General features: G+C 39.6%; 1 protein-coding gene across 1 annotated transcript; it reads right to left on the bottom strand.

The window, feature by feature from the left end:
* Window positions 1–14,049: 14,049 nt before the first annotated feature.
* On the bottom strand, window positions 14,050–23,684 carry abhd15a (abhydrolase domain containing 15a). The gene is made up of 3 exons (XM_015033486.1): window positions 22,569–23,684; window positions 16,664–17,016; window positions 14,050–15,150 (listed from the first exon to the last, which is right to left on the bottom strand). The coding sequence occupies exons 1-3, from the start codon at window positions 23,076–23,078 to the stop codon at window positions 14,502–14,504; spliced, it is 1,512 nt and encodes a 503-aa protein (XP_014888972.1). The 5' UTR covers window positions 23,079–23,684; the 3' UTR covers window positions 14,050–14,501.
* Between the last annotated feature and the right edge of the window lie 1,449 nt (window positions 23,685–25,133).

The raw sequence follows: 25,133 nt of genomic DNA, 5'->3' as shown, positions 1-25,133 counted from the left end.
GGACAGGGCTTTTCATCTCTTTTAAAAGCCGACTGCGCTCACTTCTGAACTGCAGTCATATTTTTTTTTTTTATATATATATATATATATTTAACCGTCAAAGATGACTTTGCATGTTTTAACTGAGATATCATTCTTTCATTCACTTTCGGGGGAATTTCTCTCTGGGACGCGGCAGATGGCAAACAAATGCACAGTTGCGCCGTAAGGAGAACAGCTTTTTCACAACGTTTTATCTCGGTTGCCACACTGAGGGCCAAGGCCTACTTACTGATATGATTAACCTTGCTGCTGGAAAAGGAACACATTATCCTCAGACAGTCTGATCCAGCCTCTCGCCAGCCTTTATTCTCTCCCAAACATCCTTACTTGTCTCATCCTTGGAACAGCTAATAATGACAGTCTGGGGAACCCCACCCTCCTTTTTTTTAATGCGTGAAACAGAAAGAGAAAACAGGGACAGAAGTGCTGAAGCTGATAGATGCAGACAGCTTGGTGTAAGGGTGGCTGCTGAAAGCCATGACATCACTCCGACTGGGTAACCGAGAGAAGACGTGTTTGGGACAAGTGGTAGCTATCAAAGCTGACAAGCCACTCTCAGGCACTTTGTGTTTTCTAGTATCAAAGTGCCAGTGCCTGCAGTTTTGCACTCGAGAAGGTTAAATATTAATATCATAAAAATATCTTCTGTCGTTCTAACTTAGTCTTGGACTCGCTGAATTGCTTCGTGCTGATTATTTCACCTCCAGTAAGACGCCGAGAGGTCACTCCTGTGACACCATGTGACCGTGTTGCAGCAGAGAGCAGCCTCGGCCCCCCCGTCTGGCGCTCCATTTTCCGGTGTGCACTGTCATGGATCGATAACCTCTTACGTAACGCTCTGGTTTGGACTGGAGGCGAGATTCCAGCTGACTGGAACATGTGAAAGGTCTTTAACTGGGCTGACCCACATTCTCCCTCCTCGCCCTACCCCGTCCCTCCTCCTTCACACCCTCGGGGAAAGGACTCATGAAGGCAGTCAAGCTAGGACTTTGGGTGGATCGGGCGTTTCTGTGGCATGCTCAGATGTGCACGCACACTCGTAAAGCGAGACATGTGGGGAATTGCTGGTGGCTATGCGGTAGATTTTATTAACAGAGAGATAAATGGAAAACATAACTCCAGAAAAATGTTTTGTTCTTTCCAGTATTTAGAGCAGTTTGTTTTTTTTAGTTTAAGACCTGCAGTCCCGGTTATGGTTTGGATTTGGTTAATTACATAGACCTCTTTGTTTTCCTCTGACTGGTTCTCATCAATATTTTTGTGCTGTAGAATGTGGCACTGTGAGAATATTGTTCATCCATTGTCAACAGAAGAAACTCTGGTAACACTTTATTTGAAGGGGGGTGAATAAGACTGTCATGACACTGTCATAAACATGACATAACACCTGTCATGAACATGAATAAGCCTTCATGAATATTTATGACTGTTGTCATAAAGCGTCATTCGGTAATTTATGACACTTTTAATACAAAGTTGACATTATTCAAAATGTGTTTGTTATGACAACTTGACATTAACCAAGAACTCATTACTGTTTAAACTTTACCTTTAATAACATAAAGTTACCTAATTTTTGAAGTGCAATCAGTGATTCTGGTTGTAATGCAATCAGTAATTCACAAAATTATGACACTTTGTATTAAAAGTGTCATAATTTACCGAATGACGCTTTATGACAACAGTCATAAATATTCATGAAGGCTTATTCATGTTCATGACGGGTGTTATGTCATGTTTATGAAAGTGCCTTGACAGTCTTATTCACCCCCCTTCAAATAAAGTGTTACCGAAACTCTTAATACTGTCTTCAAAATGCACAACTACTTACCAGAGCTGTACCAATGTTAGTTTTGTAGTTCCCTTACATCTGCTAGACAGAAATCTTATTACGATGAGTTTGTAAAGAAGTGAATGTGCCTTAGAGAATACAAAAGGTTAACATTTTGCCTAGCTGATGCCCTGTTGTACTTGTGTTTTTTTTTTTTATTGCTCTATTGCTGCTACATTTTCAGCTGAACAACAAATCTTCAGCTAATCTCGAGTCAGCTACAAGGTCTGGAAAAGCACAGGAAGTGCCATCTTCAATGCGATTGCTCAAATGAAAGCCTATTGCAAAAATGCAAAATTTTACGGTGAACTGCTGTGTTGCAGCTGATGAGACAGATTGATACAGTTAGTACCACCTGTGATAAACCACAGATGCTATGTAGTTGAGATAATGCAAAACTGTGGACAACTAATTTTGATTTAGGTCTGGACACCTGACTATGAAAAAAATGTAACTGATCACAACTAGCATTAGGATATGCACAGCTTAGCATTTATTTTTCCCCTGCAGATAGTGTCAAACCAAAAAAGTGAACCTTTATTTTATAAACATAAAAAGGGCCAAAAGGTAAAGTGGAAAAAGAAGATTAAGAGTTTTCTTATGAACTAAATACACCACAAAATCTCTACAACCCATACTAACATTAACATTATGAGTTTGGAGTTGCTTTCAAAACATTTTGCCTGTGTGGAGGCACCATTCATCTGCACATCAACTTCGACCATATCATCCTGTCCCTGCTGAAGAGCAGCCTTCATATTGTGTGAATCTGCCACCACCAAGCTTCACTATTGGTAGTGTATTTAAAGTGACGTGCTGTGTTCTGCCTCACAGAGCATTTTTTGCATCAAGGCGTCACCAATGCAACAGCATCAAAATAGGTTAGTTCTGAGTTTGGGAATGTTATCAGGCAGAGGCGTTATCGGCTGAACGGTCTCCTGCGAAACTGTGGATGGGCAACTGCTAAAACCATCAAAAACAGGACCCCCAGAGCGATTAGCTGTTGGCCTTTCACCCCTCTGAAGATTTATTCACTTTTATAAAAATTCGTTGGGAAATGTTTACTGTCTTCTACAGCTTAGGGAATTATTTCTATTAATAACTTTACAGAACCTCACTTTAGAAAGTTTAAATTATTCTTCTAAGCTGCTTTTGGTTTCAAAGAGCTACATTTTGAAGTGCAAACGCTCAATATGAGAGCTTGTTTACATTACCCATTTGCTGCTGCTATAGTGTATGTGTTTATTCACAAACCGTCAGTATTATGTTATGTAGCCAGAGCAACTGGTAACACTTGAAGGTTGCTGTGTTTTCTGGAACTTTTCTAAAGGTTTTGAGCTAGGATGACCAACTAATATTTCACAAAACAACATGACCTATTTGTGACTTCAGGGACGAAGAGAACTTAGAATATCTGTTGGTGTGTTTGAAACGTATGCACCAGCACGTCTTGTAAATGTGTCGTGTTTGAGCTTCGTGTTGCACAAGCAGACTGTTACTGTAAATGTGTAGAGTCGCAATCATACCGAAGACTTAGAGAGACATAAACCTCATCCTGGTTTCCTGTAACAATAACCAGCCCATGTTGATCTGACAATAAGCTAACCGAATCACCACAGGTGTCCGGTTTGAGCTTTGGTTTGACCACGACGTCTTGCGTATCTGAAGCTTGTCCGTCATCCTGGCTAATCGTCCTCAACAGATCAGTTCAAAGCGTCTTCAGTGAAACTCCTGTCGTTCTGAGCAACAAAAGAGCAAGCCAGTCGTGGCTTTGCCGCTCTGCTACCATGACTCATCCTGGAAAAGAATAACGAGTAGTTGTTCCCATAACTTGACATTTAAAACAGTTTACTGCTCATTTAGTCTCTCGGCCATCTGCTTATGTTCAGTGTGAGAAGAACAGGGACAGTGAGACATGGATATGGCATGCGTTCAGTTATTTAGGTAACAGTGACTCAGCAGAAGTTTTCTTCCTGTTTCTATTTATACTGAGTTATTCACAAGTCCAAACTGAAGTGGGATTGTTTTGTGTAAATAAATGATGGCCTGTATCTGTTAGTTTCCTAAAGCTATAAGCATAGTTTTACCACCAGGAAGTGAGATCTTCCCTACACAAGCAGTGCTACCACTTTCTTCTGGTGCATTTCTACATCTTTTGGATCAGTTAGATTTCTGTTCCCAATCTTTACTTTCGTTTCCTGCTTTCCTCTGCACTATCTTTTTATGACCAACTCCTTCACACTCTATCTTCTGCTGTTTCACCTTGATATTTCACTTTTGCCTCATCCACCCATACTCCCTACCCTCTATTCCCGATCCTCCCTTCAGTCTGGGGCTCTTGTCAGACACATCCTGCCCAGACAAAGCACCAAGGGCAAAGAAGCGTCCTCTGAAGCCATGCTGTCACGTACACACACCATACACACTAACATGACAGATTTAGACAGCAGAAATGTCAAAAGAGGAAACTGTTCCACAGATAATGTGTTGAGAATCTTGAGGGAAATGTGTCAATGTGTTTATGTTTAAACACATTGCGTGTGTGTGTGTGTGTTTGCACAAGCTGTATGTTGACGCAAGTACATTTTGAAAGCTCCTGCTTAGTCTATTTGCTTATGTAAGGTAATACAGTAAAACTCAGCAGAACAGGAGCAAACTGGCTGACCAAGGCCTTCTCCTTGCACACACACACTGTCTGGCATGTCTGTTTATATGTCTTCATTAGGTGGGCACGAGGAGGAAAGAGATATAAAATTTGAAATAAAGTCCACTGGCGCTACAGTGAGGCCATAATGTATTACCCTGGTACAGAGCAGACGAAGGAAAAGAAGACCCCGACTGAGATCTGCTGGTTCACCTGCTGCTCTCAGGATCTCATCAACTGCTGCTCTGTCATACAGAAGATTTTATTCCACAACAACACATGGAGAAAGCAACAAGAAGAGAAACACATACAGGTAGAAGTAAGTTTTAGACTTTTATACAAAGAAAATCAGAGAGATGTTTGATGTAGCTTGAACACCAAAACCAAAACCAACAGCAGTAGCTGCAGCTAAATGTTCAAGTCCCGCTGCTGATTCCCACTTTGATTTAGATCTGCACTTTGAATGAGACATCCTAGAGTGCGAATATTATTTGATCTGAACAACTCCATTTTGGGTTCTGCTGAATCTTTTGGGTCATTATCCTCATGAAAGCTGAATCTCTGCTGTCGCAGCATATGACTGTACTCATTATTCCTACATGTTTACCCTGCATTTAGCTCTGTCCCTCTTTCCATCAACTCCGACCAGCTTCCCTGTCCCTGCTGAATATAAGCCCCCACCATTATGCTGCCACCACCATGTCTCGCAGCATGTACGGTGTGCATTTTCAGCGGTCTGCTAAACACTTTGTAGCACTTTGTACGTGGATCAAAAAGTCACATTTTTATCCTCCAAATGTTTGCTGTGTCACCTATGCATACAGTTAAACCAGATTTTTATGACATTTTAGAAAAGATAGAGTAGTGGTGCTGTGGTGGCACAGTGGTAAAGCATAAAAGATATATGGAGGACTTAGACCTCGAAATGGACCTCACAGGTTTGAGTCCTGGCCAGATGACCGTTGCTGCTCGTCCTCCCCCACTTTCCTGTCAGGCCATTCTCCACAGGTTTTATTGGCCAATAAAACAATTTAAAAAGAAAAGAGTAGATATTTTTTTGCTGCTTCTTCACAAATGCTACATTTGTGGAGTGCAAAAACTATAATTTTCCTAATGGCAGATTCTCTCGCCTGAGTTGTCGATGTCTGCAGCACATCCAGTTACCTTGTATAAAAATCTAGTCTTGCTACTGACTTATTGTGCAGTAAAATTTACTTTTGAACTGAGAAGCAAGCCAGTGTAAGTGACTGGTTCCACATTTTTACATTCAAATGTTTAGAAACAGCAGAAGATAATGAGTTCCTTATGATTTTATTAAATGAACATAAAATAAAGTAACAACTGACAGCCTACAGCTCCCACTCCGATCCAACCATGTGCAGAAAAAGTTTGGGAGAACGCCAAGCTGTCACATTGTTTCAGGTGTTCTGAACATTGGCTGACTCTAATTTAGCCTAAAGGTGAGGTGGATACCTACGAAAACCTCTTTATCATGCAGTGAATAAAGACATGCACGCACATGCAAAACGCACAGACTCTAAACGTCAGTTTGAGCTAAAACGCAAATGGACTTTTCCCTCTTTGCTTTTCACGCAGTCTGTTTTTGTCTGCAATTGTCCTGTTTGACTTCTCTGTGGCTGGATATAAGAAAAGCATCATGTAACAGCATGTGTATGCGTTACACGGGTCGGTTTCTAACCAGCCGAGAGAGGCCCCACCCAGTACAACCCATGTAAAATTCAGGAATTTATGCTCCAGGCGAGCTTCACATACCTGCTGGTTGAGTCTCAGGTAAACACACGTCACAGTACAGAGTGTTTGAGAGGTAAAATGTGGTGTGGGATCCAGAGAACATCTTTGAGCACGTTAGCTTCCTTTATAAGAAGCTTAGAAAGAGTTTTTTTGAAATTCTTTAAATGCCTGTGTATGAGGACGAAACTACAGCAAATAAAGCAACCCTGTATCCGAGATCATGGAATACGAACACCGTGTAAAAGACGTCACACCATTTGAAACTTTTATTTTCTTGAAGTGAAGAGTAAACATTTTAAACGTCTAAATCAGAATGCTTTCTTTAAACTAAAGAGATTTGATATCAAATTGCTTGAATGTAAATACTTAACATACAGCTTCCCTGGGTGTAAAGAATAACATGTCTGCACTGTCCAGATTAAAATAATTAGCCAAAAACTTTGAAAAGTACCAATTTTCTCTGCAAAACACAAAGTCAGAGACCCACTTTCCAAAAATTGTGACATAGAAATTTGACTCTACTTCCTTTTAAATGTCCGTTTTTACAGTCAGCATAAAATGGTCATGTGCTTTAAATCCAGTTTAGTCAGGGGAAATCTGTGCTTCATGTTACCGAGGTGACAAGGACAACTTCTAAACATGTTCGCCATTATTGCATCCAACATGCTTTTCGACAACTGTCATGCATGAAGAGGTTTAAACAAACATTTATGTCGTCAAGTCTATCAAAACTAAAAAATTTTTTACCAGTCTCTGAGAGACAAACATAAACAGTGAATAAATAAAGAATATTTCTAATCTCACCTTTATTTATACTTAATATGTGTCAGATTTTCTAATTGAAATTTCCTCCTGTGTTTTGCTGCAAACAGTGTTTTGGTTGTTATTGATCTAGACTTTATAATATATTTCAGGTTTATGAAAAATATCTTTTCCGGGCTGACTGACACGTTGATGAAGCTTCCTGACATCATCACATCAATCATCTATTGATTTGTGGACCAGAAGTAAGCACTGTGATTAATGACCTCCAGATGGTTAACAAAGAATGTTTGTATAAAAATGGCACCCATTTGAATAGAAGCATTTAAATTAGCTACTATAAACCTTTGCAACTTCAAACAACAGCCTCAAGAAGTTACGTTTAATTCCTGCTCATTTCTGCTTCCATAAAATATTCATATTTCCATGTACTGCAGTTCTGTTCTTGCTTCCTTCATCACTTTTCACAGTAATTTTAAAAGCAGCCATGTACCTGCAAGGTGTTTGTGGTTGCAATCATCTAATTAGTGCAAGGTGTGGCACTGAAAATGTGCTGAGAGATTCCTGTTCACTGCTTGTCATTGTAGAAGTGTGTGGCATAAAGTACCCCATAAATCCTCACCGTACTTGTTTATATTTTTACAGAAGGTGGATTCTCCTTTTACATCTGCCTCAGATATACTATAGTAGCTGTGTCCAGTCTGTATGACTCAGCAGGTATCTATTTAAACTATCAGCTAAATATATTCCCCATGTGCAGGACTCTAATTTTAAACAAGGTGCTAAATATATAGGCAGTTTCCAAGCCAAAAGCAGAGATAGCTGCGTCATAGTGTGTGTGAGCGGAGAGGCAACCCCTGAGGAAGCCGGAGCATGGAATATTCCAGGTCGAAGCCCCGAGATGCTGCCCTCTGCTGGTGACTTTCGTCACTAGGAGGAGGGGTGGCCCGTTTCTGATATAGATAGTTCATGGCTCAGATGGCATGGTTCATCGTCACCGTGAAATCAGGTCACGGGGACACAGACAAGCCTATTTAAAGCACGAAGGATGTGAAGCTTCAGCGAATACTGTGGTAATGAATCTGATCTTCGCTAACAGAATCCTGGTAGTTGGTGTCAGTATGTTGCGCCTCAGAAGATTTGATCAGAGTCAGCTGAATATTTTTTTTATTCCATTGAAACCTTTTTATATCTTTACTTTTTTATATATATTTACTGTTTTAACAGTACGATTATAAGAATAAATAAGAGTTGCTGCCTTTAAAGTCTCAGTTAACATAAGGTTAAAAAATATATATTTTATTGCAGCGGCACTGAAACACTTCTGCCTGAAACACTTCCCGGCAGCTACCTGCAGGGAAGTTTTAAATAAAAACTCTACTAGCAAATTAAAATGGACAGTCATTTGTTCTTTAAGCAGAATAATAACCAAAAACATACAGGCACAGGAATAAAAGGCTTCAATAAGCACGCAAAAATATAAACCACATTATATGATGAAGATATTAGTTCCCAGATATAAATCCTATGGAAAACCTGCGTGGTGAGTTGAAGAGAAAGAACGTCAGAGAAAATGTGCAGACTTAGATTCCTCTCTTTCTCTCTGTCTGCTTCCACCCTGTCAAATATTTTAGGAAAAGACAAACTGTCTTGGAGGCAATGGAGAAGGTAGAGAAGGGCAGCGGTACAGAATACGGACAGTGGGAGGGGCGGTAATTGTGTCACCTGGGTTTCAATTAAAAGCAAATAAACTCGCATGTGACTGAAGAAACCAGTTAGAAATAACAGAACAGTATCAGGTCTAACGTCGACCCTATGGCAACATTTTCAGACAGAAAAGAAAAGAGTAACAGCAGGAAATATTGCTATTCACTGCTACTCAGTGAATAGCGGTGGGGGTGTGAGTGACTGAACACTATAAATGTGGTGAGAAGCTTTATTTTCAACACCGCGGCCACAAGATGGCGCCACTGCTCCAAATAAATTCTCTTCCTGCCGTTCTTATTCTTTTCTTTGACACTGCAAAATAATAATAAAAAAGCCTAACAGTTAAAATATATGATTTTTCTACATGAATGTAATGTGTATTTATTTATTTGGTGATACATAGATAATCTAGATTTTTCAGTGTACAATTATGTTTGTGCACCAAAAGAAAGACTTTTTTTATTTTTATTTTTTTTTTTACATCTTTTTCACAAGAGTCTGGTAGAAATGGCAAGTGGTATTAGTGATCTGGAAGCCTCCTCCTCTGTTTAAGTCTGGTTTATCCCATTTAACAGATAGGCATCTTCAGTTTTCTCTCCTCCCAGAATGTAAACATTACTCACCTCGAACGTGGTGAGGATGTCGACTAGCATCAGAGGAGTGCATTCTCCTGTATTTTTCCAAGATCTTCTCAAGTGGTTCTGTATTTGCATGCATGGCGTGTAATCTGATGCTTCTTGTCTCATTGCCTGCTTTACAGCAACTCAGTTGTATTTTGTGATTTCCCCCTTCTGTTTTTCATAGACTTGACATTCAGTGAGTTCAGGAAAATGTTCTGCCGCAATCTTTTTAATCTTGTAGGATTATTAGGAGTTAAATAACCGTGAGAGGTGTAGAGAAACTAAATATTAGATATCTGCCATATTTATCAACAGTTTGAAGTCCGTGTCATGACAGCATGATATTTCATCTGGTACAACCCAGACATGAAGGTATTGGATTTAGCATTTCTCCTGTACTCTTTGTGATTGAGACTTTTATTTTAACTTAAGGAAGGTTGACAGCTAATAAGGACTGCTCATCATGCTTTGACTGACAATACATAGTCTCAAAAGCTTTAGAGAAGCATCCACAACTTTTAAATTGAAAATGTGATTTTAATAAGGGCCCAAATCCATTAAACTTTTTTTTTTTTTTTTACAAAGAGGATTTTAATGATTTATTTATTTATTTTTTTTAAGTTTACCATGGCTGTAGGATCATACCTTGGGCACCTATGCTAAACTATGTGAACCTTTCCAAATGTCAAAAATAATTATATTGACTCTACTTTGGGTGCCACTAATTTAAATTATAATGGTTGCCACATAACATCAAATTTTCCTGCAACACAAGTCCAACTCCAGGCGTTAGATCTATTTTGATCTCACAACTTAAAGTATGATTTCTTGCATGTATGGAAGTTGGAGGCTTCTTGCACACAGGGGAATGACTCTTCACCCGAATGTCACAATCCCAGTCAAAACCCACTTTTGACAGTATGAATGTTTGGGTCTTTATTAATTTAATTGATTCAGTTGTTAAATTGTCTGCACTGCAGATTTTAGGTTACTGGAAAATAAAAACAAATGGTGGCCAGAACAGAGACAAGATACAGAAGATTTTTCCAAACACTGTTACCTTTATCTGTGAAAAGAAGTTTTTCCCAAAATATTGCTCAAGATGAATCTTCCTCCATTCTTGCGAACCTAATCTTGTGAGCTGTCAGTATCACGTTACATCTGTAACAATGACATGCTGTTGGTTGCACTGTCGTGAATCTTTACAAAATATATTATGTGGATTACGTTAATCTTCCCAGGATTTCTTATCACTGATTGTTGCAATACAGAAATGGGAATTTCTTTGTTGCCATGTCTGCCTGGCTGATTTCTCATTCTCAGCTCGTAAATCTTTCCACTTCAGTCACTCTCATGTGTGAACACTCTTTGACGTGTGTCGAACTTTTGGTTCAATCTCCAGACCTTGCAACATTTTGGGATTGAAGCTTAACTGTTTATTTAGGAAAGGTGAAGCACTCCATTTCCGTTTTCCTCAAAACTGCGGTGAGGAAAGTATAAAACATTTCATTAATACAGGCTGCTTTTTAAAAAAATGAAAAATACCATCACTTCTGAGACTCAAAGCTAAACTACCTATCCACTCCTGTACCTAAGAGTTTATCACCATAAAACATTTTTTGAATAAAATTTAGCAACATGCTTCATGTTAATTGAACATTTTTTTTAAATTTAATTACTTTAACATAGAGCGTGACGTTTAGTGAACTTTTGCCATTACAAAAACACGACTTTGGACACCAAAATAAACAAACTGCACAAAAAATACTATTTAGCATTCAACACCGTCCTCCACATGCTCCATGTTGCATTTACCCATTTATGAGGTTGAATATATAACTCCTGCTGCTTTTGTATTTTGCTGCCTTCCAGCAGTGATTCATGAGATCAAAAACAACAACAAAAAGCTGGCCAAGTGTTTTTGTGCTGTAAAAAAAAAAAAAAAAGACACGTGATGGAAACAAGCAATAGAAGCCGCATTATCGTTTCTTTCTTTTTCTGTCTTTCAGATACAGATGGTGTGACTTTTTTTATGCATTTCTCTCAGTTTAGAAATGTTGTTGTTATTGAAGCGATGGCTCTTTGTTAACTAAGTATCAGTCATTTTAATGAAATCAGCGTCTGCTCACTGAGGCAGACTGTTCGGAATTGGCCCGGAATTGAATAAATGACATGAGAAAGGGCAATTCTGCCCCAATAGGTTAATTTTCTGGAGGCTAATGAAAGCAATTGTTTATTGAAAGGAGACTGTGTATAATTTTGGCCATCAATTATGAGGCTTGATGTCAGTAAGTATAAAGCATTCCTAGCTTTCAGAGCATTATCCCTCTCCTTTATTTTTGCTGTTCTTTCTGTAGCCTATAAGCCAGATTTACTCCTTCATGCTAACTTTACTGTCTAGTCTGACAGCTTAAACACCACGTCTCGAAAGCCATAACGAAGACTTCGAGTTCCAATATTTGGTCTTTGACATTAATAAATGTGATCTTTGAGACTTGATGTGCAGCAGCAAAATATCACATTTTAAATGTGAACACGACAAGGGCAGCCACAACCAGAAGAAGAGAAAAAACCCAGTGAATCCTGATGTCTATGGATTAGAACAAAATGTTAATATACGTACCATTTTATTTAGGTTTGAGGTGCAAACCTTAAAGTGCTGCTGTGGATCACCCTGCAGCTGTTTTTCACTCATTCTGACAGAAATCATCAGATGTTATAAAAGCATCTTTTATAACATCTGATGTCCCCATGAAAACTGCAGCATCTTCAGAGCAATCATTCATACCGTACTGACTGAAGCTATGAATGATATCTTCTTTAAATACTCTGTCAAAAACATTTAAGCTTGTCAAACTGTGTGCAGTTCTATAGTGTGTTTGAGACCTGATTTATTTGAACACGTTCTGCATTTCAACACCTTACTTGTATCAGAAACAACAACACTACTGGCATTCTTTATTAGGATTTAAGGAGGATTAACGGAGGTGAAAACCAATAAAATATTATTAGCCCAAGGCTGAGTAGCCTCATCAGGACAGACTCTTCCGTTTCAAGACTGTAATTCTCCTTTATCCACACCTGCTACGCCGATTAACAACGCCATTTGAGGATATTGTCTTTGTCATCGCTTAGTGGATTCTTCCAACTTTAATACGCAATTGCACCTAACCTATTTATAAAAGTAAAAAGTTTTCACCTACATATTATTAATATTATATAACATTACTTACTACATTTCCACGGAATTACTTTTGTAGTATTAGCTTTATTCATAACAATATGCTTTAAAAGTGACCTGGGGTGAGAGGTAGTTTCTGCTTTGCATTAGGTTGTAAATTCTCTTTTGGACAAATAGAACATGCAAAATCCTGTGATTGCTATATATTTTTTGTGTGTCAGTTTCTGTGTTTTTGTGTGTACCTGTGCTGGTTTTCATGGGGACACTGATCTGTTTATGTTCATGTCATGGGGACCTCTTCCCTCTAGGGGACCAAAAAACCAGATCCCCATAAGGAAATTAGGCTTAAACAACTATATAAGTAAATTACAGGGTGCTGGTGAAGTTTCAGGCATGGGCCCATGTCGCACATTATTTCTGCTAAAGTTGCCATATGTAACTTTTATTACAAACAAAAAACAAAAAAACAAAAAAAAAATCAATGTTAATGGCTTAACATGTTTGTTAAAAGTATCCTCGAAGAGTAACAGTAAAGTATTAGAGATAATCTGTGAAAACACATAGCTTCTCCACCTTTTCCCAGTGCTGCAGCTGCAATCTGAAGAAAGGAGCTGCTCCCAATCAAAAACAACCAATCAGAGCAAGGAGGAAAGTTTTTGTGCTAACATGAAAGCATTTCTGTTGGACCAGTGCATGTTAAGCTTTCAGCTGTTTTAAGAATCATATAAGTCAATTATTTATGCTAATATCTGTAAAATAAAGTGACTTAATTTATAGCAAACTTCCCAAATTAACTCCTTTATCAACACAAATTTGAATTGTAACTAATCACGTCAGGACACCCTACTTCCTAACATTTTGTCTAAACTGTTTGGCTTCACTGTGATGCTCTTTAAGGCTGGTTCTGTTTCACCTGTTTCAGATAAATATTTGTTTTTGGTGATTCTGAAAAACTGTGTTTTGCTGCATGTGTGACTCAATCATGTCTCCAGGGATTATGGAAATGTAAAAGCTTTAGTGAAGATTTCATCTCTCGTGATGCACTTTGACTTTTCACTGCTTCACAACTACTAATCACTTTTTAAAATTTGCTCAGCACCATATCTGTTGTCTTTCAGAGTGCATGTAGTTGGTGCACAAGAAATTACACAAAGTTTAAAGATAAAAAACCCCCACAATATTTATATTAGTTGGCTTTGAAGAATTAGAGTAACGGATGATTAAGTGATGAGAATGGAAATAAACAGAAACAGTTTCTCTGTTGACATGACATTTCCCTGAACATGACACAAATAATATATCTCCCATGTATATAGTAATAGAAATATGAGTCATTGTTAATTCTTTTGAAATTCGACTTAGTTTTCTTTCTTTTCTAACCATAGGCATGACTCAGCAAATATATTCTACATGAAAAAAAATCAAATGCAACTCAAAATAGGAAAACCTGAGAAAAATAAGCCATGCCACATGAACGTATGAATATGAATAATCACTTTAGTGAAAAATATTAATGACATTAAATAGGACTTTTTAATAATACATACAAAAAACACAAAAGTTAAAGAATTTCAGCTGTTGAATATGACAAAAGCATGCAATTATGAGAACTCTGTTTTGATCTGGTTCTGATTTCCCCAACCTTCCCAGATAAGCATCGTTCAGGTATGAGTGCGTGTACCCGAAATCCGAGGAGCTTCTGACTTACAGCTCTCTGAATTATTTAAGATATTGTGTATAATATGCACTGACACAAAAATTATAAAATAGTTATGATGCAATACTTATATACAAGCCATTGTGATGACTCAAGCAATAGGAAGATTTTTTTAACAAAAAACATAAATGCTGATTTAGAGAAAAAAATTAACTCAGCCTTGGAGACATTTTGAAGCTTCCATCAACTTTTATACAAGTCTGAGGACAAACACATAGAATGAAACTCAAAAAATTCCCTCTACCTCATCGAGTATATGATCTTTGCCAGTTATAAATTGCATGAATATTATGGGAACATGCTGGCACTCGTTTACAAGTACTGCCGCTGCGGTAACGAAAGGCCCACCCTCCTGCAGCCCCTCCCAGCCCTCTCCTCCTCGCAGCGAACTGCTTCGCTCGCTCCTCTGCGTTGAAGAAGTCCGTGGTCGCTCGGAAGAATTCCAGCATGACTTTGTGACTCCAGTTGGTGCCACGGTTGTCCACTGTACTTGTTGCGACCACAGAGCCCGCTGCGCTACCGGCACTTCTATCCGACTGGGTGGAGAAGCCACAGTGACCTCCACGGTCTGTCAGAAGGAGGAAAAAGTGTGGGTTTGTCTCAAAGAGCTCCAGGGGCAGGGAGGACTGGGCGTCTCCTCGCACAGGGTCGTCTTTAGCGCACACACTCAGAACAGGAATAGCCACTTCATCCACGTCTCTTAAGGGTTCGTTGCGTTCCCAGTAAGCATCCCAGGCTCCTGGGATGCTTACTGAAGAGCCGCAGCCACTGCTGGTCCCAGATGTGGAGCCGACACATCCAGACTGACAGAAGAGGGCTTCCTCCACCCCACGCAGGGAACAACTAGAAAAAAGAGTGTCCGTGTGCATGATGTCCCCCAGCGCCGTCCTGTACCTGCAATATGAGGACAGACGCAAATGAACAAAGCAAGACGTGGAAAGAGAGACAATAGGTGGAAAACAGTAAATCAATGCTCAAGGGCTGCACAGATCTCAGATTCTCTAATAGCCTTGATTTGAGGAACTTCACCTGGGTCACGATGTCTCTCAGAATTACTAAGTTGACATCAAGCAGGCCATCTGTTGCTGTGGTAACTTAATTGCGCCCTCCGATGGCCCATGCCTCTCCGATAAATGGTTTCTGGGTACCTGCAGATGCACCGTCTAAAATTTCTATTTCATCTCATTTTAAACAATCTGTTTTTTAAATGCTCCTTTTTGCTAATCGGAAGAAAAACCAAATCAATATATCTACGAAGACAGAATATCTCAGGGTGAGATATGAGAGAAATCAAATAAAAGTTGTTTTTATTTTATTCCAAAAAACCTGGAAAACATTGTATTAATAATCTTTAAACATTATTAAAGGAATGTATTTGTTGCAGAGTAAGGTGGTTAAAACTAAATTTACACAAAGTCCTTTAAAAGTATAATTTTATTACAGATTCCAGTGAAACAATAATATTTAGAGGTGTCAAAGGTCGAACCTAAAGTAGCTTCGGTTTCCTCTTTATCTTTAAAAGGCGCACATTTGCACAGTTGCTCTATTTGCAGGTCATTTCAGCCAGTCGTCATCTGGCAACTTTGGAGCGCTCAAAAACCAAACAGGGCAGGTGTTTGTCTCCCTTGGACTGTTTATTGTTTCTATTTCCACGATTATAGACAGTCAGTTTCTATCCAACCTGATGGAAATTGGTTTCTATCAAGGCTCATCACCTTGCGTCATGAACTTGATTAAGAATAAACTGCTTAATATTTCTTAATGAAGACAAATCTGTCAAATGACACCTTAACTTGCTGCTAGCATGCGATTTCATTTGTGAATATATCAACACCCCTCATCATGTGAAGGTTTGGGGACCATTTAAAAAACTGTCGTTCATTAATAGGTTAAAGATTTCATTATTTTTAAACTGTGTTAAAATATCTCTTTTAACCCCTTAATTATCACCGGTGTCCTCATGGATGCATTGACTTACATGTTAACATTATGAGGGAGACTTTCGTCACTGTACTACATGGAATCGTTTGCTGATTGGAAGCATTTTTATTATTTTACTCTGAACCTAAGATGCTCCCAAACAAGAGACTTCAACAGATGCTTGGTTTGTACTTATGACCTCAAGTCCATCAGTAGCAATAACATGCTGGTTGCGACTTTGAGACATTATTTCTCAATATTGGCAGATCTTGTGCCACCACATTTTGTCACACTTACCAATTTAGAAGCCAGATTGCAATTTATTTTTTCAAAGTTTGTTTCAAAACCTAAATGTTTTCCCCAAGTTTTGCTCAAACTTTGTCTTATCTGGTAAACCTCATTTTGGCGCATCACCTTGCGTCGTGAACTTGACGTATCATTAAACCACTAATTATCATTTATTCTTGCTCATCTCCCCACTCCTTACCTGCTGAGACATATCTTCTGATACAGAGCCAGCGCCCACTGCAGGGGCCAACATAGCCCACTCTCAAACCAGCTCTGGCAGCGAAACACCGGTGACAGGCAGACCGCTGCAGTCACATAACTGGAGGATCCGCACTCCCCCAGGTAGGACAGGAGGAGGCCCGACCCCGAGCTCTCGCTCACTGCGTACAGCCTTCCGGCGGGCTGTCGGTAGCGGATGTAGCGCACGGCCTCCCGCAGGTCTGAAGGGTCGCCAAACTGCTGCAGTTTGAGGGTGGTCAGTGGCGTGCTGTTGTGGCTGCGGCGGTTGAAAACTGCAGGGAGGTAGCCGTGGGAGAGAGCCGATTCACACAGCTGGAGAGACACAAAGCAGAAACAGGATAATAAATGATTCAATGTCTCAAAAATGTTAGGCCAGAGTCTTTGATAAGGAACCGCTTACGGGGTGGAGTGATGTGAAGCAACTGACTTTTGTTGTTTTTATGAGTAAGCCAATGATTGAATTAGTGTGACTTAGCCTCTTTGAAATGTCAGAGAATTAAGCAATCTCTCTTCTTAGGGCACTGTCTCTTTGGGGCCCACTAACCCGAAACACAGCTGTGACATCATGACACTGAAAGCCCTTTGTAACAAGATAAAAGATACCTATAAATATATTTGACTAAAATAATTTTGTAGATTTCTTTTTTTTTATCATTACATTAATTTGTAGCTGATTAAAAGTATTGTTTTACTCTCTTATGCTCACTTCTGGGGAAAAAAAGAAATGTACTTGTTCTTACAGTTCCAGAAAACAATGCATGTTCCAATAAATCTGAATAAGGCTGCAGACTTTTTTCACATCAAACAGAGGAAAAATCATGTCTTTATAATTAATAAATACTGCATGACAGTAAGCAACCGTTTTTCTTCCTTCGAATGATTATGTTTCATTCAAACCCACAACATAACTAATCAATTAAACTGACCTGAGCAAATGCCAAAAAAATTATTTTCAAACCACTTTGCACGAAAAAGGGGTTGATTTTTTTTATACAATCTTCAAAAATCTAATTAGATCTAAATTAATTAATTCCACGGTCAGATTCAGATCAACCTGCAAACAATTCAATCAGTAAAAGTTTGTCATAAACTTGATGCAGTTTGTTTATGGGCCAAAAAAATTTACTTTTTGCTCAGTTTCTACATAAAGTAGACCTGAATGAAAGAGAAGTAACAACATTCCTGGATCTAACATTTACAGCAGCAACAAATTGTGCAAGATAAGAAGATTTACTCTAAAAGTCACAAGACAGTCAGAAAAGTGCAGTGATAAACTGGTAGACCAGAACATCACTCATTTACCCATCAGAGTGAATCACTGTTATTCAAATAGATAACATGAGCAAAAGACATATGAATTTGAATCTGCACACTTCAGCCTGAATTTCCAAAGTTGTTTAGCAACACTGACAACCTAAAGGCATGATCTGAATTCCCCTGGCACAATTGTTCCTGTTCTGCATACACAGACACGGGGACCATGAAGCATCATTGCACTTACAATGTGATTTCTATGAATCTTAAATTGTAAATGAACAGATGTAATACATTTATTTTGAACAGTAGGTTTATTTTTTTTTTTGTACAAAATATTGAAAATAACACTGGATTCTGAAAGAAATGTTTGCTCCTTTGCAGAAAGAGTCAAAAACAAACAAGTTGCTTCAGCAGTTTTCTAACAGGGCTGATTAAATGTCAGCTCAGTGATAAATTCCTGAGGCAGAGACTGCACACTGGACAAAACTCCCCGCTCTGACCTTACAGGATTACTGTAGCAGAAGGTTCCAATACTGAAGAGTGATATTTCCTTCAGTTCTTATCGATTAGTTCAAGTTATTTCACATTTGGAACTAAAATCAAATCCCATCAACAAACCTTTAAATGCAACAAACCATCAGATAGCAAAACAATAAAATAGATTCACCTCTACAGGTACTATACAGGGTGCAGGGTGTTGAGAAAAGATTCCTTGCTGGAGGCGTGACTATGCAATCGCTAGTGTCTGCCCATGACGTATGCAATGCAGCAGCTCAATGAAGCTTACCGAAAAGCCTGCACTGTAAACAACCTGATGGGCAGCAGGGACTTGACATTTTTGCCAGAAACAAAATGTCTTATTATATTTCCTTCCACTTGACACATATGCGCTAATTTGTGTTGACCTGTCCCATAAAATCCCAGCAAGACACATCGAAGGTTTTGGTTGCTGTGTGACAAAATGTGCCTCGAATGTTCGGTGGTGGCTGTGCTTTTGCAAGTATTTGATACACATAATTCATGGTAACTATAATGATACAGGTGACTCATACAGCTTGTTTTATTGATGATAAATCAGGTTTAGAAAAGCTGAGTTTTTCCCTCTATGGTTATATCCAGAGGTGATACAGTCATGACCATTACCAATAAATTGTTCCTACATTACCTGCACCGGAACCAGGTTAAAATTGCATCCCACTAAAAATGTAATCACTCAGAGCAGCTTGCTCTGCTCTCAGACTGAAAAAGGACAAAGTCGAGGGGCACGTTGCAAAGAAAATCCCCACATAATACAACTATTATTTTCTGTGTCTTTACAAAAAGAGCTATAGCTAAAAATAAATTCCACAAACAATGTGTAAGCACATCAAATTCACCTTTACTAGGTCATGATGTGCTCGATGAAGCCGCTCTGTCATCAGGGGAGTTAATGTTGTAAGGTGAGATGGGTACAACCGTTGGATGTCTGCCTCCAGAAATATTTGTGGGTTTTGAAAAGACTTCTCTTTAATAATAAAAACTGGGTTTCTTCCTACACATCTTTCCACACCTTCGATATATTGCAGTTCCTTCGGTGTGATGCCTTTCAAAATGAGGATAAAAAGTTATAAACTGCTATAGTGAATCTCTTTTATAGTCTTTCTTTTATAGTCATAAGTTATGAGGATAATAATATTCTGTTGTCTCAAAATAAATATAAATAGCAAAGCAACTAGGCCCTCCTGTAATTGATTTTGTCAGAGAAAATTGAACACCACATTTTATTTTGGAATAAGCTTTGAAAGGTATGATGGTGCTCCAGAGACACAGCAGCATTGTGGTTTTGTTGTTATGTGGGTTACCTCTGCAGTTTTAGTCTCACTTGAGATGCAAGCTGCTAAGCAAGCTGCTTCAGAAGTACAGAACATTTTGAAAAACTGCTGGACTAATTCTCTAGCTTCGAAAGACACTGTAGATGAAACGGACGGAAAAAGAGATATAGAAAGGAAGAGAGAGATATAAATGGAGCACGTCGTTACATTGATTACACCAATTGATTGTTCTAGAGTGATTGCTGTTATTAAAAGAAAGTACCTACCGCAGTTCTGTGGCCGATCAAAGAACAATCGCTAAAAAGATGCAGATACCAATTTAGTGAAAAAGCTGGCAAGTTAGCAAGAGTGGGTTAACGGTTGTAAAACTCGGAGGTGCAGATGTGACTTGGTGGGCCCCCCACCCTAAGACTAAGTCGCTACGGGAAACACTGCAAAGACACACGCTAGATGAAGTACAAAACGTCAACGACGTTTTCGCCTCCAGCAAGCAGTCGTTTCTCACTAGCCGAGGATCCAGAGCCTCTATAAGAAGAAAAGCTTAGAACAAGAGGCTGGTTTATACCAGGCTGTATTTAGATAAATCTAATAGGTAATGGGGACATACAAATAAGACTAGCTCTGTATTTTAGTGCAGACTTGGGCTACTTGCATTATTGAGGTAAGTAAAATGCATATATCATCTAAAATGTATGTATTTTCCTTGAGTTTTAATTCTGCTTCAGACTAACCTCTGATCTCTACATCAAGGATATTATGACTACATGATTTATGCCAAACTGAAGTAACAAAGCTCTTATCTCTTTATTTACTCCCACTTGGCTCTGTGGCACATCTCTCCAATATTATGCCAACGACACTAAGATTTATGTCCCACTATTAAAAAAAAAAAAAAAAAACTGTATTCTGTGCTATATCACAGTAACTCGATGATGTAAAGGCCTGGATTTCTTTCAACTTTCTAAAATTTAATAAAAGTAAAACAGAAGTCACGGTTTGTTGGCACAGAAGAACCCGTCCCCGTAGATGTAGGATGCTTGGCCGCCGATACAAACATCCCGATCTGTGGGGCAAATGACGGTTAAAGTAAAGCAAGGCCTTTCTCAGAAGCATTTAGAGATCCTAAGTCATGCCTTTACCAACACTTGTCTTGATTAACACAATGCACTTGTGCAGTGGTTCTATTATTATCTAGTTCAAGAAGGTAGAAAACACACTTGGCTTGTACAAGTTAATATGAGCCCATAACCCAAATTTTAGCTCCAAGTTCAGACAAGTCATCCATTTAAAAATATGTGTATTCTGTGATCAAAGGGAGCTGAAGACCACAGGCTCCATAACCCACATATCTCTCTCCGATTCTTCTCCGTGTCACAGACACAGACACGAGTGTGTATGCTCACACGGCGGCGGCTTTCATCTCTTTGCCGCACTTACTCACACTTACTCAGACCGTGATCTCTTTCTGCACAGTGAATTTCACCAGTGACGGAGGCAGTCTTAATTCTTACTTTTAGCGTGCAGCTCTTTCAAACGTGAACGGATGACAACAGAGAGCATGAAAAAAAGAAAGAAAGATGAGCTCATCTGTCTGAACGAGGCGCTTCGTCACACACCCATAAATTTCCTTGGATTTACAGGTTGATATTGAGCATATTTACTTTTTAACGCCGTGCTCGTAGAGCTGGCTTTTTAAAAAAAAAAATGATATAAAGCTGACAGGGAGCCTGTGACAGATTTGCACACAGAGGTTAAGAGCGTGCAATGAAGCGTGGCGCCAGGTGCCCTGAACAATGAAAGAGCCCAGCCGGTGTGCTCCCGGCTTCACAAGTCAAGTGATGCTTTGTAATCCCTCACTCAATTACCTGCGTCAGTCTGTTGAAAGGAACTGTTGAAAGAATGCCGTGCATCAGCTCTCTGTTTTTTTTTAACCACTGCTCTTTTCCTCCAAAGGAGTTTGACTTTTGCCCCAGGAAGCTGCTGTTTTCCCCTAATGGCAGATTGGGATGTTTGCATCTTTCAGTGTCACTTTACTGAAGCCCTTCTGCTTTGAGAAGATGGAACTGCTTTTACAAAAGGCATGAGCCTGTATTCAGTTTATTTTTCCATCATTCAAGTAATAAAAAAAAAAAAAAATCCCTCATGTTCATGTTCAAATTTATAGTTAGATGCATTTCAACAGCAATGCATAACTATATAAGAATGTTCTTGATGGAAAAGACAAACAAAAACGACACTAAAATCAAATGCAGCCAATTATATTGGCTTGTCATTTTCAGGACCTTGCAAAAGATAAACAAAATCAGAAATGTGTGGTGTTCATTCACCTTTATCTCTCTTTAATAGCTCTAAATAACACTGAGAGGAACCAAGTATTCAGCAGTCGCCTAATCGGAAAATAGACTAGTCATGTGATTTGATCCCAGTATAAATCCAGCTGTTATAACTGTGAAGCCTTCAGGGGTTTGTTAGAGAACATTAGTGAATAAACAGCATCATGAAGGTCAAGGTGCACAGCAGACCGGTTAGGGAGAAACATGTGGAGAAGTTTAAAACAGGCTTATGTCATAAAATAATATCCCAATAGCTGACAGACCTCTGATCAAATGCTGCATCACTAAAACAGCATTAATCATTAAAGTATAGCCAAGAGGTCCATGGAAACTTTTGGAGGAGCTGCCCATCCACAGCTCTGGTGGAAAAATCTGTTCCTGCTTACAGTTTGTTGCAAATTGGTATTTTATGGCTATATTCTACAGGCAATTGTGCAACAGAACTCAGACCTTAATTAATTACCTTCACCACATTCCTTGTGATCTTTCCGAAGGAGTTGGGGATGATGAGCAAAACCGGGCTGGTGGAGTGACTGGAAGTCCTGCGTCTCCTGTGGTAGGACGGCACAGCCCAGTCCAGCGACACCAGCCCGTCGTCGCTGAGCTGCAGGTTGTCCCGCACGAACTGAACCGAGCTGTCGCACGGCCAGCACGCCTCGTACGCGCTCTGCAAAAAGGCGCTGGCTCTCCACGTCCATCCGCCGCACGGAGAGTAGCAACTGAAAGTCCTGCAGTGCTTCTGGAGGTACTTGGCCAGCGCGGAGGGGTTGCATATGAGCGACACGGTGCGTGTTTTCTTCCCGGTGCCGTCAGCTCCCTCCGCGCACGCCGAGCGGGCACCGTCGCTGCCGGCTGCCAGCTGCGAAACGCCCAGCCTCTGAGGGAAGGCGATGGGACCAAGCAGATATTTGGTGCCTGGCCATATGAAAAGCGCCAGGATCACAACACAGAAAGCCACAAGCCATTCCAGCATTGGGGCGGTCTGCAAAGTGGAATCAGGGAGATCGCGATCACTTTCACAGCTGTATCTGAAACTGAAGTTTACATTCACGACTAATATCCAAGGCAGCTGTCATTCTTACACCTTCCATCCCTCCCACAAAAAATAAATAAATAAATAAATAAATAAAAAATACAAAAAAATGTTTCAAAACTGCTCAGCCCTAGGTGTTTACTTCCCTCCTGTGCCAGCGCGCACTGACCGGTCCATCGGAAACACGCGGTGGTCTTTGCGTGGCGGGTTCTGATCTAATTCCAGCACGTTTTCCTCTCCGGACGCTGCTTGGGATCAACGAGGCGGATCCGCTCACAGTTTCAAGCACGCAGCTCCAAGAGAGTGACGCTTAAACCTGTGGTGCCCAAACACAACTAATTTCTGAGATCAGCGCGCAGCTCGTGTTGGAAACGCCCCCACCACCCACCTCGCACACCCCGCTCCTTCTGACTGAACAGGTACGCCTGATGATGTTTTAAAGCTTTCTCATTAAAACAGGCAACTTCCAGGAATCAGGAGTTTTATTAACCTTTCAACATTTCTAAGAAAAAAAAAAAGCCAGTTTCTGATCGGTATCAGTGAGATAGAAATTCCTGTTAAATTAATTTGGGAACTTGCGACCTTGTGCATTTAAGCCACCAAGGGTACAACCATAATCAGAGCCATAGGCTGTGGTCACTCCTTTTCATGCGAACTGTGCAAAGTGACCTGTTGAGTAGGTATTGGTGCCTGTGAACAGTTTCTGTTTTCTTAATGAGATGCGTGTGGAAAAGGACAAAGTATATAAGCCGTACATGCATAATTGGATGCAAAATGCAGTTTTATATCTTCTATTTGGATATCAGGTACTTCTTGATAGTGATGCTGACGTAACCCCCTTGTCAATTTGCATTTCATCCAGCTACATTTACATACCTAAAAACAGCAGTTATAGATATGGAGGCAGAAGCAGTTTAGATCTGTCCCTCCTGTTTGAAGTATCATTCAGTACCAAGTGGTCATTTTAAAGTGATCAAAAACACAACCCCGGTCTTCAGCGAAAGCCCAGAATCTCGTAAAACCCTATTTCAAATTTATTTCTAAAGCACCTCACATATATAGACGTGGTGTGCTAAGAACAGAATAAAATTAGGTAATATCCTAACCGTGTTGTCTGGTTTTCTTCAGCATGGAACAAAAATGCAGGTCAGAGGTGACAAGAAGATTAATGTGGTTAAAGCAGGCAATCTGGGAAGAAAACTTGTTGGACAAGTCTTGATGCTTGGGTGGAGGTTCATGTTTCAGCAGGACAATGCTTACATGCTGCCAGAGCTGCAGTGGATATGACTCCTGGAACCACGTCGCCTGGACTGGTCGTTTGAAGGTTCACGCAGAAGTGATATATCTAAACATTTTTGCTGACACAAGCAAAAGGTTGATTCTGAAATTGTTGACCTCAGGAGGTGCTGAGTGTAAAGGTAGAGCAGACTTTTAAAATTTTATTTGTGAAAACCATTTAAAAGTAACATTTATCATTTTCCTTTCATTTTACAAACGTGTACCACTTTGCTTTATTCTAGCACAAAAGAGCTCAATAAAGTGCTGATCTGGCAGTAACAGGCAGAAACATTCAGGGAGTATCAAGTGCTTTTGTAATGGAGTGGAGTTACATCATGCTGGTTTATTTCTTGGAAATGAGAAGTTTTGTCAATAGTTAGGAACTATTGTGACCGCATAATAGAATATCCGACCTAAAATAATGGCCTAAGTCATTTTTCATCTATCTATCTATCTATCTATCTATCTATCTATCTATCCATCCATCTATCTATCTTAAATATTGATGTTGGCATCTCGTTACTCACTTCCTCCATTATTCAAAGCTCACACCCATATTAACTGGTTGAGTTAACATTGTGTTTCTCTTCAAATCTGTTTTATTTATGGAAATGTCAACCTTTTTCTACATGCTTGGGAACGACGGTGAAACAGGGCGACAATATAAAATATCACTGATGATATTCAGATCCAGTCTGCTCAACAGCCAGTGACTCC

This window comes from Poecilia latipinna, unplaced genomic scaffold, assembly GCF_001443285.1.
Source record: "Poecilia latipinna isolate Pla-1442-1.1 unplaced genomic scaffold, P_latipinna-1.0 Scaffold270, whole genome shotgun sequence".
Classification (NCBI taxonomy): domain Eukaryota; kingdom Metazoa; phylum Chordata; class Actinopteri; order Cyprinodontiformes; family Poeciliidae; genus Poecilia; species Poecilia latipinna.
The sequence above is the reverse complement of the archived record's forward strand: the minus strand, read 5'-3'. Positions and strand labels throughout refer to the sequence as shown.